Source organism: Mus caroli, unplaced genomic scaffold, assembly GCF_978045245.1.
Source record: "Mus caroli unplaced genomic scaffold, Mus_caroli_1 scaffold_8, whole genome shotgun sequence".
NCBI classification, from domain to species: Eukaryota; Metazoa; Chordata; class Mammalia; order Rodentia; family Muridae; genus Mus; species Mus caroli.
Window position 1 is genome coordinate 14,545,863 of NW_028227263.1, and position 15,463 is coordinate 14,561,325.

The window sequence follows — 15,463 nt, forward strand, 5'->3', positions numbered from 1 at the left end:
CTGTGTGGGGACCAGGCAAACATGCAATCCAGAGACATACATCTACACAAAAAACACTCACACACACAAAAATAAAAATCTAACAAAATAAAAAACACCACAATATAAATCACTGGAACTCTCTGACCATCATGTTTATCACATACTGAGAGCAACACTGAATACCATTTCACTGAGAAACACTACAAAGAAGCCATAACAAAATACTATATTACTAGCAGGAGCAGGGAAGGTTGGAGAGGGAGGTGACTTCATAAAATGTCACTACTGTGTGCTGGTAACTGTCAGTGGTATGCTGAAAAGAACAGACTGAGGAGCCCACTGCATAGGACCAGATGGGTTCAGGGGCACTCTTGAATTGTCCTAACAAGGACACGGAGACTATGTATAGGTAGTTGTACAGCAGAGACTTACAAAACGTCTATAGACACCAAGAGAGGGCCTGGGAACACAGCTTAGTTAATAAGTGCTGGGACCTTACTCACTACTCAGGAAATGCACTGACCTGCTCCTGGTGCCTCATGGACTGAGAAGGAAGTATGGGGGAAAGCTTTACACCAAATAGGAACCCTCATTAGCATCACGATTCAAAGGTGCACCCAAGACCCTAAGTCACTCCCTAGGCCACCAGCATTTCATCCCACTGAGTAAGGTCTCCAAATGTGTTCCCATTCTCTGCTCACTTGCTGATCAACAAACAGGCTTTACAGTCCCTTCTGTCTCACTGACTTTTCAGAACATGATACCCCATGACTATATGGCAAATTTATGTCATCGGAGCCTTTAAGACAGAGTATTTTCAAATTCCTTTGCTTTAACACCCATTACATCCTCCCTGGGAGACTCTTATTCCACGTCAAAAAGGGAACATGTATGGTAAGTGCCAACTCTGCTCTCATCCCATAACTTTCAAAGCTCCCCACTATTCTCTATAACATCTGCTCTGCACACACACACTTACTGCACATCTGTGAAGGCCACTGTCACACGGTTCATGTTGGGGACCAATATTTCCCAGGAACATCTGGCATTGTTTGGATAGTTTGAAGGGTAGTATGGGCTGGAAAATTGTCCAGAGGGTTGAGTCAGGAGACCTCCACAGCTGTAGTCTGCAAACAGAAAAATGTAGAAATGCTGATGAACCCTGGATCACACTGCACAGACAACTACCAGGGCCAAGAGTCAGGTTTGACCAAAATTCCAAGGGAGGAAACAGACAGGAGATAACCTAGCCTTGGACATATTCTGAGGACATGCAGGACCCCTACTTTAGTTGGGAGTAGGTTCATGTGGTTCCCTGGATGGGTGGATCAATATGGAAAGTTCTATGAAATCTGCAGTCTTCTGTCTCCACTGCTCATGGTGAAAACCTTAACAGGAATTTCTTTAACTCCCTGGCTGGCAGATGAATGTAGGACCCAATCTCTTAGACTAGTGGTGCAGATTCTCTGTGACCTGGACACACAGGGACTGGATATAACACCTATCCCAGGGGTTATGTAAAGTGTGCATATCTTTCCTGTTAAGAGTGTCACTTTTTCTAGAGAACAGAAAACCTACAAGAAGCACTGCTCTGCTATTCTGACTTAGAGCATCCAAAGCCTATTTCTTCTGGTATCCATGGCATTCTGAATCAGATAGACATTGTCTACTAAAGGTTCCCATTGAAGGGAATCCCATCCATATCCTCCTATGGGCTGTTTCCAAACCTACTCATTAAATCTCTGATTGAATGAATAGGAGATGGAATAGGGTGGACAGTGGATCACTGGAGATGGACACAGGAAAGATAGGCCGTCTTTCTAGTGCCTTGTATTCTCCTGTCTTTGTGAGCAGTGCTCCAGCACAGATTACAAGAAGATCCTAGAACTCCAAACTCTCTCCACCTCTTAGTTGAAGTGCTGAAAGAAAAGTTTAGCCTCTTCCCAGACATGCAATGAGAAAGATCTGTCCACCAATATACAGAGGAAAACAAAGCTAGATTAGAAAAAGGACTGTGCACCAAGATTCTCTCAAGGAACCCATGGTGGGAAGTGGGAAACCATGGACAGAGAAGCACTATGGCTGACAGAAACAAAGTCCTTTCTTTGAGACAATATGGTGACCCTGACTGAGGTCTCATGTGTACTTCATATTAACAATGATGTGGACCTGACCTCAGGGACACTGCAACTTTTTCCTGAATGAAAGTTGCTTGGGAAAAGAATCAAGCCATCTTTTCCTTAGGATCCTGACAAGAACAGTTTCATCTGTGCAATATCACATGATTCTTGCAAGATACCATGCTATCAGAAAGAATTACATAGGAAAGGGCATCTGGAGGAAATCATTTCACAGGAAGTGACAGTTAGCCAAATGGACTAAGTACTTCAAATCTCATATGCCACTAGGTCAAACAGACAGTGAGGTTGTCACAACACATGCTGCCTTTGATCTTTATGGAGAGATGGGAAGATCCTAGGGTAGCTAGAATAATGGAATCCCAGCTACTATGGAGCTGAAGGCCATGACTGTGGTGATAATAGATGTGGAAAGGATAGAGAGGAGTTGAAGGAGGTTAGGACTCACCAGCTATGGTTGGGATTGGCAATGGAGGAGCTGTGAGAAAAAAAATCCATGTCAGAACTTTGAAGAGAAGTTGTCTATCATGGTCCTTTGTGCATGATGCTGAGCACGCCAGAGTGAGCTGTACTCACCTGCTGCCTCTTTGCAAGTGTGTAACCATATATAATACAAGAAGATGCTTCCCATGGATTCATTAAGAATCAGTGTTCTATTCTGACTGCATGTAGACATTTGTGTCTGCATTTGTGAGAGGTAAGATCCTGTACTTTGTGTCTTGCCAGTGAATTATGGGTGAATGACTACCACAAGTAAAGAGCAAGTCCTCACATTTGACCATTCAGGACTCTAAGGACATCTTCAGCTACTCTTGCCAGGAGGCACAGATGTAGATGGATTTCCAGCCATGAGCACAGACTCTACCTCAGTACCTGAAAGTCGATGCAGAGGCACACATCGACATCAAGGCCCAAAGAATGAACTTGCGCTAAGTTCTTCTCTGATGGGGAATGAGAGACAGGAATTGACCCAAGCAAAATATTTTGTTAAGTAATCATTTTCACGTGTAATAAAGCAACTCCACAGCCAAGACTGGCAGCAGCATCAAGTCAGGTTTTAGCTCAAGACAATGTCCACCCTTATACTCCTTGCTAAACAAAAGACCTTGGACATCAGTCCTCAGTCCTTCTCCATTACATTCTGAGGTCTACATGGTATCTCTGACTAAGAAATCAACCTCTGAGTCTGTGTTCTGTCCATCTTCATATCTAATAATTTATAATCCTTCAGATGGAGGCAAAATGTGCTTGATCCAAAGACATAATCAGTGTCCCAACATTGGAAAGGTCACAAAGGTCCAACCATGCTGGCATCTACCACACCTGGCACTGACTTCTCACTATCTGTTGAATAATCACATTTGACTTTTAGTGTCTAATGATGACAGGAAAGCCATTGTACATCCCATCATTCAGTGCTGGCCTAAGCCTCTCTTTCCCCAAGTCAGAACCAAGACTTACTGGCTGCAGTCCCTCTCCACAAGCATGGGACCCAGGGTACCACTCTATTGCCCCTGTCACAAACTCAGAAATCTTAGGCTCAGATAGTCCCTTGTGACATCCCCAATCCCACATGGACATTCATTCCTACAAGGGAACTTACTTGTGCTGACTGTAGAGTAGTAGTGAGCCTGGAACCCTCGTCTTGTCACACTGCCATCTGTGATGAAGACTACGGACATGAAGTTTCCGGTTGAGGTGAAAGATCCATTGGACCCATCACACACACGAGCAATGAGAGAAGAATTGTATTCAGGGCCATCATAAACCAGGATATAGTCATAGTTGCAGCCTCCTTCAAGCCTGAGGACACAAAAGAAAAGGCCTCCTTTTCTGTTTCTGGAATGTGATGTGGGGTTCACATCTGTGGAGCCATTGTCCTGGTAACAGTGACTAACTACATCATTTGAAGAGTAAATGGCTACCTGGAATCCAAAGGTAATTCATCTACCTTCCCATGCCCAGCATCCCTTGTAAAATTCTACCTTTTTGGCTCAAAGATATGTAATGCATAATACCTCTCCTTGACAGCCTTTACATCAACACAGGAATGTCACCTGAGGACATCCTAACTAGTTCCTTCAAAAGTCACCAATTATCTTTGGGATGGAACAAACATCTCTAGTGAATATAAAAAAGGAAGAGGTACACTCAAGGCAAGTGGTAGAAAGATGGCTCAGTGGTTCTGTGCACTGCCTGTTGTTCTAGAGAACTAAGGTTTGATTCCCAGCACCTACAACAAGGCTCACTACTGTGATAACCTCCCTACCCAGGGAATTAAACACCTTCTCCTCACCTGTATAGGGACCAGGCAAACATGCAATCCAGAGACATACATCTACACAAAATACACTCACACGCATTAAATAAAAATATAACAAAATAAAAAATTGCCACAAGACAAGTCACTGGAAGTCTCTGACCATCAAGTCTCTCCCATACTGAGAGCAACACTGAATTCCATGTTCAAATACAAACACTTCAAAGAAGCCATGACAAAGTACTATATTCACAGGAGGAACAGGGAAGGTTTAAGAGAGATGTGACTTCATAAAATGTCACTACGGTGTGCTGTTAACTATCAGGGCGGTCCTGACAAAAACAGACTGAGGAGCCCCCTGCATAGAACTAGATGGCCTTCAGGTGCACTCTTGAATTGTCCTAAGAGGGACACTGAGACTATGTATAGATTGTTGTACAGCAGAGACTTGCAAAACCATTATAGACATCAGGAGAGCACCTGGGAACACAGCTTAGTCAATGAGTGCTGGGACCTTACTCATTCAGTGGAATTGCACTGACCGCCTCCTGGTGCCTCATGGATTGTGAAGGAACTATGGGGAAAACTGTGCACCAAATAGGTGCCCTCATTAGCAGCACTGTCCTAATGTGCACCCAAGACCTTAGATCACTCCCTAGGCCACCACCCTTCCATCTCACTGAGTCAGGACTCCAAGTGTGTTCCCATTCTCTGCTCACTTGCTGATCAACAAGCAGGCTTTACAGCCCCTTCCTTCTCACTGACTTTTCAGAACATGACACCCCCTGGCTATATGGTAAATTCATGTCGATCTGGGACTTTTACACAGAGTATTTTCAAATTCCTTTGCTTTAGCACCCATTACATCCTCCCTGGGAGACTCTTATTCCACATCAAAAATGGAACCTGTATTATAAGTGCCAACTCTACTCGAATCCCATGATTTCAATGCACCCCACTATTCTCTATCACATCTCCTCTGCACACACACACACACACACTTACTGCACATCTGTGAAGGCCACTGTCACACGGTTCATGTTGGGGACCAATATTTCCCAGGAACATCTGGCATTGTTTGGATAGTCTGAAGGGTAGTATGGGCTGGAAAATTGTCCAGAGGGTTGAGTCAGGAGACCTCCACAGCTATTGTCTGCAAACAGAAAAGTGTGGAAATGCTGATGAACCCTGGATCACACTGCACAGACAACTACCAGGGCCAAGTTTGACCAAAATTCCAAGGGAGGAAACAGACAGGAGATAACCTAGCCTTGGTCATATTCTGAGGACATGCAGGACCCCTACTTTAGTTGGGAGTAGGTTCATGTGGTTCCCTGGATGGGTGGATCAAAAATGGAAAGTTCTATCAAATCTGCAATCTTCTGTCCCCTGTGCTCATCGTGAGGAACTTACCAGGAATTTCTTTAACTCCCTGGCTGGCAGATGAATGTAGGACCCAATCTCTTAGACTAGTGGTGCAGATTCTCTGCTACCTGGACACACAGGGACTGGATATAACGCCTATCCCTGGGATTATGTAAAGTGTGCATATCTTTCCTGTTAAGAGTGTCACTTTTTCTAGAGAACAGCAAATCTACAAGAAGCACTGCTCTGCTATTCTGACTTAGAGCATACAAATCCTATTTCTTCTGGTATCCATGGCATTCTGAAATGGATAGACATTGTCTACTAAGGTTTCTATTGAAGATATGGAATCCCAAACACAAGAGATCCTCCTGTGGGCTGTTTCCAAACCTACTCATTAAATCTCTGATTGAATGAATAGGAGATGGAATAGGGTGGACAGTGGATCACTGGAAATGGACACAGGGAAGATAGGCCGTCTTTCTAGTGCCTTGTTTCCTCTTGTCTTTATGAGCTCCAGCACAGATTACAAGAAGATCCTAGAACTCCAAACTCTCTCCACCTCTTAGTTGAAGTGCTGAAAGAGAAGTTTAGCCTCTTCCCAGACATGCAATGAGAAAGAGTTGTCCACCAATATGCAGAGGAAAATAGAGCTAGATTAGAAAAAGGTCTGTGCACAAGATTCTCTCGAGGCACCCATGGTGGGAAGTGGGAAACCATGGACAGAGAAGCACTGTGGCTGAGAGTAACAAAGTCCTTTCTCTGAGACCATATGGTGGCACTGATGGAGGTCTCCTGTGTACTTCATATTAACAATGATGTGGACCTGACCTCAGGGACACTGCAACTTTTTCCTGAATGAAAGTTGCTTGGGAAAAGAATCAAGCCATCTTTTCCTTAGGATCCTGACAAGAACAGTTTCTGCTGTGCAATATCTCATGACTCTTGCAAGATACCATGCTATCAGAAAGAATTACATAAGAAAGCGCATCTGGAGGAAATCATTTCACAGGAAGTGACAGTTAGCCAAATGGATTAAGTGCTTCAAATCTCATAAGCCACTAGGTCAAACAGACAGTGAGGTTGTCACAACACATGCTGCCTTTGATCTTTATGGAGAGATGGGAATATCCTAGGGTAGCTAAAATAATGGAATCCCAGCTACTATGTAGCTGATGGCCGTGACTGTGGTGATAATAGCTGTGGAGAGGATAAAAAGGAGTTTGAAGGAGGTTAATATCACCAGCTATGTTTGGGATTGAAACTGGAGGTGCTGAGAGAAAAAAATCCATGTCAGAACTTTGAAGAGAAGTTGCCTGTCATGGTCCTTTGTGCATGATGCTGAGCACGCCAGAGTGAGTTGTACTCACCTGCTGCCTCATTGCAAGTGTGTAACCATATACAATACAAGAAGATGCTGCCCATACACCATTAAGAATCAGTATTCTGTTCTGATTGCATGTAGACATTTGGGTCTGCATTTGTTGAGAGGTAGGAATCTGTACTTTGTGTCTCCCCAGTGAATTATGAATGAATGAAGACCTCAGGTAAAGAGCAAGTCCTTACATTTGACCATTCAGACCTCTAAAGACATCTTCAGCTACTCTTGCCATGAGGCACAGATGTAGATGGATTTCCAGCCATGAGCACAGACTCTACCTCAGTACCTGAAAGTCGATGCAGAGGCACACACCAACATCAAGGCCCAAATAATGAACTTGTGCTAAGTTCTCTGATGGGGAATGAGGGACAGGAATTGACCCAAGCAAAATATTTTGTTAAGTAATCATTTTCACGTGTAATAAAGCAACTCCACAGCCAAGACTAGCAGCAGCATCAAGTTAGGTCTTTATCTCAGGACAATGTCCACCCTTATACACCTTGCTAAACAAAAGACCTTGGACATCAGTCCTCAGTCCTTCTCCATTACATTCTGAGGTCTACATGGTGTCTCTGAATAAGAACTCAACCTCTGAGTCTGTGTTCTGTCCATCTTCATATCTAGTAATTTATAATCCTTCAGATGGAAGCAAAATGTGCTTGATCCAAAGACATAACCAGTGTCCCACACTTTGGAAAGGTCACAAAGATCCAACCATGCTGGCATCTACCACGCCTGGCACTGACTTCTCACTATCTGTTGAATAATCACATTTGACTTTTAGTGTCTAATGATGACAGGAAAGTCATTGTACATCCCATCAGTCAGTGCTGGCCTAAGCCTCTCTTTCCCCAAGTCAGAACCAAGACTTACTGGCTGCAGTCCCTCTCAGCAAGCATGGGACCCAGAGTAGCACCCTATTGCCCTTGTCACAAACTCCGGAATCTTAGGCTCAGATAGTCCCTTGTGACATCCCCGACCCCACATGGACATTCATTCCTACAAGGGAACTTACTTGTGCTGACTGTAGAGTAGTAGTGAGCCTGGAACCCTCGTCTTGTCACACTGCCATCTGTGATGAAGACTACGGACATGAAGTTTCCGGTTGAGGTGAAAGATCCATTGGACCCATCACACACCCGAGCAATGAGAGAAGAATTGTATTCAGGGCCATCATAAACCAGGATATAGTCATAGTTGCAGCCTCCTTCAAGCCTGAGGACACAAAAGGCAAAGCCCCCTTTTTTGTATCTGGAATGTGATGTGGGGTTCACATCTGTGGAGCCATTGTCCTGGTAACAGTGACTAACTACATCATTTGAAGAGTAAATGGCTACCTGGAATCCAAAGGTAATTCATCTATCTTCCCATGATCAGCATCCCTTGTAAAATTCTACCTTTGGGGCTCACAGATATGTAATCCATAATACCTCTCCTTGACAGCCTTTACATCAACACAGGAAGGTCACCTGAGGACATCCTAATTTTTTCCTTCAAAAGTCCCCAATTACCTTTGGAAAAAAAAACAAACATCTCTACTGAATATAAAAAAGGAAGAGGTACACTCAAGGCAAGTGGTAGAAAGATGGCTCAGTGGTTCTGTGCACTGCCTGTTGTTCTAGAGAACTAAGGTTTGATTCCCAGCACCTACAACAAGGCTCACTACTGTGATAACCTCCCTACCCAGGGAATTAAACACCTTCTCCTCACCTGTGTGGGGACCAGGCAAAAATGCAATCCAGAGACATACATCTACACAAAATACACTCACAAGCATTAAATAAAAATATAACAAAATAAAAAAATTGCCACAAGACAAGTCACTGGAACTGTTTGACCCTCAAGTTTCTCATGTACTGAGGGCAACACTGAATTCCATGTTCACATAGAAACACTTCAATGAAGCCATTACAAAATACTATATTCACAGGAGAAAAGGGGAAGGTTGAAGTGGGATGCGACTTCATAAAATGTTACTATTGTGTGCTGTTAACTATCAGGGGTGTCCTGACAAAAACAGAATGTGGAGCCTCCTGCATAGAACTAGATGGCCTTCAGGTGCACTCTTGAATTGTCCTAAGAAGGACACTGAGACTATGTATAGATAGTTGTACAGCAGAGACTTGCAAAACCATTATAGACACCAGGAGAGCACCTGGGAACACAGCTTAGTCAATGAGTGCTGGGACCTTACTCATTCAGTGGAATTGCACTGACCTCTTCTTGGTGCGTCATGGATTGTGAAGGAACTATCTAGAAAACTTTGCACCAAATAGGTGCCCTCATCAGCAGCACTGTCCTAATTGCACCCAAGACCCTAGGTCACTCCCTAGGCCACCACCCTTCCATCTCACTGAGTCAGGACTCCAAGTGTGTTCCCATTCTCTGCTCACTGCTGATCAACAAACAGGCTTTACAGTCCCTTCTGTCTCACTGACTTTTCAGAACATGATACCCCATGACTATATGGCAAATTTATGTCAATCTGGGCCTTTAAGACAGAGTGTTTTCAAATTCCTTTGCTTTAGCACCCATTACATCTTCCCTGAGAGATTCTTATTCCACGTCAAAAAGGGAACCTGTATTTTAAGTGTCAACTCTACTCTCATCCCAAAACTTTCAAAGCTCCCCACTATTCTCTATAGCATCTGCTCTGCACACACACACTTACTGCACATCTGTGAAGGCCACTGTCACACGGTTCATGTTGGGGACCAATATTTCCCAGGAACATCTGGCATTGTTTGGATAGTTTGAAGGGTAGTATGGGCTGGAAAATTGTCCAGAGGGTTGAGTCAGGAGACCTCCACAGCTGTAGTCTGCAAACAGAAAAATGTAGAAATGCTGATGAACCCTGGATCACACTGCACAGACAACTACCAGGGCCAAGAGTCAGGTCTGACCAAAATTCCAAGGGAGGAAACAGACAGGAGATAACCTAGCCTTGGACATATTCTGAGGACATCAGGACCCCTACTTTAGTTGGGAGTAGGATCATGTGGTTCCCTGGAAGGGTGGATCAAAATGGAAAGTTCTATGAAATCTGTAGTCTTCTGTCTCCCATGCTCTTGGTGAGAACCTTACCAAGAATTTCTTTAACTCCCTGGCTGGAAGATGAATGTAGGACCCAATCTCTTAGACTAGTGGTGCAGATTCTCTGTGACCTGGACACACAGGGACTGGATATAATACCTATCCCAGTGGTTATGTAAAGTGTGCATCTTTCCTGTTAAGAGTGTCACTTTTCCTGGAGAACAGCAAACCTACAAGAAGCACTGCTCTGCTATTCTGACTTAGCGCATCCAAATCCTCTTTCTTCTGGTATCCATGGCATTCTGAATCAGATAGACATTGTCTACTAAAGGTTCCTATTGAAGGGAATCCCAAAAGCATGATATCCTCCTGTGGGCTGTTTCCAAACCTACTCATTAAATCTCTGATTGAATGAATAGGAGATGGAATAGGGTGGACAGTGCATCACTGGAGATGGACACAGGGAGGACAGGCCTTCATTCCAGTGCCTTTTTTCCTCTTGTCTTTATGAGCCATGCTCCAGCACAGATTACAAGAAGATCCTCATACTCCCAACTCTCTCCACCTCTTAGTTGAAGTGCTGAAAGAGAAGTTTAGCCTCTTCCCAGACATGCAATGAGAAAGATCTGTCCACCAATATACAGAGGAAAACAAAGCTAGATTAGAGAAAGGACTGTGCACCAAGATTCTCTCAATGTACCCATGGTGGGAAGTGGGAAACCGTGGACACAGAACCACTATGGCTGAAAGTAACAAAGTCCTTTCTTTGAGACCATATGGTGGCCCTGACTGAGGTCTCATATGTACTTCATATTAACAATGATGTGGACCTGACCTCAGGGACACTGCAACTTTTTCCTGAATGAAAGTTGCTTGGGAAAAGAATCAAGCCATCTTTTCCTTAGGATCCTGACAAGAACAGTTTCTGCTGTGCAATATCTCATGATTCTTGCAAGATACCATGCTATCAGAAAGAATTACATAGGAAAGGGCATCTGGAGGAAATCATTTCACAGGAAGTGACAGTTAGCCAAATGGATTAAGTGCTTCAAATCTCATATGCCACTAGGTCAAACAGACAGTGAGGTTGTCACAACACATGCTGCCTCTGATCTTTATGGAGAGATGGGAATATCCTAGGGTAGCTAGAATAATGGAATCCCAGCTACTATGGAGCTGATGGCCATAACTGTGGTGATAATAGCTGTGGAGAATATACAGAGGAGTTGAAGGAGGTTAGAACTCACCATCTGTGGTTAGGATGACACTGGAGGAGCTGTGAGAAAAATCCATGTTAGAACTTTGATGAGAAGTTCCCTGTCATGGTTCTTTGTGCATGATGCTGAGCATGCCAGAGTGAGTTGTACTCACCTGCTGCCTCATTGCAAGTGTGTAATCATATACAATACAAGAAGATGCTTCCCATGGAGTCATTAAGAATCAGTGTTCTATTCTGACTCCATGTAGACATTTGTGTCTGCATTTGTGAGAGGTAAGATCCTGTACTTTGTGTCTCGCCAGTGAATTATGGATGAATGACTACCACAAGTAAAGAGCAAGTCCTCACATTTGACCATTCAGGACTCTAAGGACATCTTCAGCTACTCTTGCCATGAGGCACAGATATAGATGGATTTCCAGCCATGAGCACAGACTCTACCTCAGTACCTGAAAGTCGATGCAGAGGCACACACCAACATCAAGGCCCAAAGAATGAACTTGTGCTAAGTTCTTCTCTGATGGGGAATGAGAGACAGGAATTGACCCAAGCAAAAGATTTTGTTAAGTAATCATTTTCACGTGTAATAAAGCAACTCCACAGCCAAGACTAGCAGCAGCATCCAGTCAGGTCTTTAGCTCAAGACAATGTCCACACTTATGCTCCTTGCTAAACAAAAGACCTTGGACATCAGTCCTCAGTCCTTCTCCATTACATTCTGAGGTCCACATGGTGTCTCTGAATAAGAACTCAACCTCTGAGTCTGTGTTCTGTCCATCTTCATATCTAATAATTTATAACCCTTCAGATGGAAGCAAAATGTGCTTGATCCAAAGACATAACCAGTGTCCCAACATTGGAAAGGTCACAAAGATCCAACCATGCTGGCATCTACCATGCCTGGCACTGACTTCTCATTTTCTGTTGAATAATCACATATGACTTTTAGAATCTAGTGGTAACAGGAAAGCCATTGTACATCACATCAGTCATTGCTCACCTAAGCCTCTCTTTCCCCAAGTCAGAACCAAGATTACTGTCCATAGTCCCTCTCAGCAAACATGGGACCCAGGGTACCACTCTATTGCCCTTGTCACAAACTCAGAAATCTTAGGCTCAGATAGTCCCTTGTGACATCCCCGACCCCACATGGACATTCATTCCCACAAGGGAACTTACTTGTGCTGACTGTAGAGTAGTAGTGAGCCTGGAACCCTCGTCTTGTCACACTGCCATCTGTGATGAAGACTACAGACATGGAGTTTCCAGTTGAGAGGAAAGATCCATTGGAACCATCACAAACCCGAGCAATGAGAGAAGAATTGTATTCAGGGCCATCATAAACCAGGATATAGTCATAGTTGCAGCCTCCTTCAAGCCTGAGGACACAAAAGAAAAAGCCCCCTTTTCTGTGTCTGGAATATGATGTGGGGTTCACATCTGTGGAGCCATTGTCCTCATAACAGTGACTAACTACATCATTTGAAGAGTAAATGGCTACCTGGAATCCAAAGGTAATTCATCTATCTTCCCATGCCCAGCATCCCTTGTAAAATTCTACCGTTGTGGCTCACAGATATGTAATCCATAATACCTCTCCTTGACAGCCTTTACATCAACACAGGAAGGTCACCTGAGGACATTCTAATTGGTTCCTTCACAAAGTCCCCAATTATCTTTGGGAAAAAACAAACATCTCTAGTGAATATAAAAAAGGAAGAGGTACACTCAAGGCAAGTGGTAGAAAGATGGCTCAGTGGTTCTGTGCACTGCCTGTTGTTCTAGAGAACTAAAGGTTCGATTCCCAGCACCTACAACAAATCTCACTACTGTGATTACCTCCTTATCCAGGGAATTAAACACCTTCTCCTCACCTGTGTGGGGACCAGTCAAACATGCAATCCAGAGACATACATCTACACAAAATACACTCACACGCATTAAATAAAAATATAACAAAATAAAAAATCCCCACAAGGCAAATCACTGGAATTCTCTGTCCCTCAAGTTTCTCATGTATTGAGACCAACACTGAATTCCATGTTCACATACAAACACTTCAAAGAAGCCATGACACAATACTATATTAACAGGAGGAGCAGGGAATGTTGAAGTGGGACGTGACTTCAAAATTGTTACTTCCATGTGCTGGTAACTGTCAGGGGTGTGCTGACAAAAACAGACTGAGGAGAACCAGATAGAACCAGATGGCCTCAGGTGTACTCTTGAATTGTCCTAAGAGGGACACTGAGACTATGTATAGGTAGTTGTACAGAAGAGACTTGCAAAACCACTATAGACACCAAGAGAGGGCCTGGGAACACAGCTTAGTCAATGAGTTCTGGGACCTTACTCATTTCAGTTGAAGTACACTGAACTCCTCCTGGTGCCTCGTGGATTGTGAAGGAACTATGGGGAACACTTTGCACCAAATAGGTACCCTCATTAGAAGCACTGTCCTAATGTGCACCCAAGACCCTAGGTCACTCCCTAGGCCACCACCCTTCCATCTCACTGAGTCAGGACTCCAAGTGTGTTCCCATTCTCTGCTCACTTGCTGATCAACAAACAGGCTTTACAGCCCCTTCCTTCTCGCTGACTTTTCAGTACATGGCACCCCATGGCTATATGGCAAATTCATGTCAACTTGGGACTTTAAGACAGATTATTTTCAAAATTTTTGCTTTACCACCCATTACATCCTCCCTGGGAGACACTTATTCCAGGTCAAAAATGGAACCTGTATTGTAAGTGGCAACTCTACTCTCATCCCATGATTTCAAAGCTCCCCACTATTCTCTATCACATCTCCTCTGCACACACACACTTACTGCACATCTGTGAAGGCCACTATCACAGGGTTCATGTTGGGGACCAATATTTCCCAGGAACATCTGGCATTGTTTGGATAGTTTGAAGGGTAGTATGGGCTGGAAAATTGTCCAGAGGGTTGGGTCAGGAGACCTCCACAGCTGTAGTCTGCAAACAGAAAAGTGTGGAAATACTGATGAACCCTGGATCACACTGCACAGACAACTACCAGGGCCAAGAGTCAGGTTTCAAAAAATTCCAACGGAGGAAACAGACAGGAGTTAACCTAGCCTTGGTCATATTCTGAGGACATGCAGGACCCCTACTTTAGTTGGGAGTAGGTTCATGTGGTTCCCTGGATGGGTGGATCAATATGGAAAGTTCTATGAAATATGCAGTCTTCTGTCCCCTGTGCTCATCGTGAGGAACTTACCAGGAATTTCTTTAATTCCCTGGCTGGCAATGAATGTAGGTGCCAATCTCTTAGACTAGTGGTGCAGATTCTCTGCTACCTGGACACACAGGGACTGGATATAACACCTATCCCAGCGGTTATGTAAAGTGTGCATATCTTTCCTGTTAAGAGTGTCACTTTTTCTAGAGAACAGCAAATCTACAAGAAGCACTGCTCTGCTATTCTGACTTAGAGCATCCAAAGCCTATTTCTTCTGGTATCCATGGCATTCTGAATCAGATAGACATTGTCTACTAAAGGTTCCTAGTGAAGACATAGAAACCCAGCCACAGGAGATCCTCCTGTGGGCTGTTTCCAAACCTACTCAGTAAATCTCTGCTCAAATGAATAGGAGATGGAAGTGGGTGGACCAAGTGGATCACTGAGATGAACACAGGAAAGATTGGCCCTCTTTCCAGTGCCTTGTTTCCTCTTGTTTTTATGAGCTCCAGCACTGATTACAAGAAGATCCTAGCACTTCCAACTCTCTCCAACTCTTAGTTGAAGTGCTTAAAGAGATGTTTAGTCTCTTGCCAGACAGTCAATGAGAAAGAGTTGTCCACCAATATGCGGAGGAAAACAAAGCTAGATTAGAGAAAGGTCTGTGCACCAAGATTCTCTCGAGGCACCTATGGTGGGAAGTGGGAAACTGTGGACACAAAAGCACTGTGGCTAAGAGTAACAAAGTCCTTTCTTTGAGACCATATGGTGGCCCTGACTGAGGTCTCATATGTACTTCATATTAACAATGATGTGGACCTGACCTCAGGGACACTGCAACTTTTTCCTGAATGAAAGTTGCTTGGGAAAAGAATCAAGC

General features: G+C 43.9%; 1 protein-coding gene across 13 annotated transcripts in view; it reads right to left on the minus strand.

Moving 5' to 3' along the window:
• The window catches only part of LOC110298075 (scavenger receptor cysteine-rich domain-containing protein DMBT1), a 104,527-nt gene that overhangs the window by 18,541 nt on the left and 70,523 nt on the right, over positions 1–15,463 (minus strand). For 9 of the 13 annotated variants that reach the window (XM_085841238.1, XM_085841240.1, XM_085841239.1 and 6 more), the window contains 8 exons: positions 14,210–14,357; positions 12,558–12,757; positions 9,798–9,945; positions 8,142–8,341; positions 5,386–5,533; positions 3,724–3,923; positions 2,569–2,598; positions 962–1,109 (listed from right to left, as the gene is read on the minus strand). The exons of 1 other annotated variant lie outside the window; for it this stretch is intronic. In XM_085841238.1, the coding sequence (XP_085697364.1) occupies positions 962–1,109; positions 2,569–2,598; positions 3,724–3,923; positions 5,386–5,533; positions 8,142–8,341; positions 9,798–9,945; positions 12,558–12,757; positions 14,210–14,357 (1,222 nt within the window). The remainder of the gene's footprint in view (positions 1–961; positions 1,110–2,568; positions 2,599–3,723; positions 3,924–5,385; positions 5,534–8,141; positions 8,342–9,797; positions 9,946–12,557; positions 12,758–14,209; positions 14,358–15,463) is intronic. 3 more of the 13 variants (XM_085841233.1, XM_085841237.1, XM_085841242.1) reach the window with 3 other exon arrangements.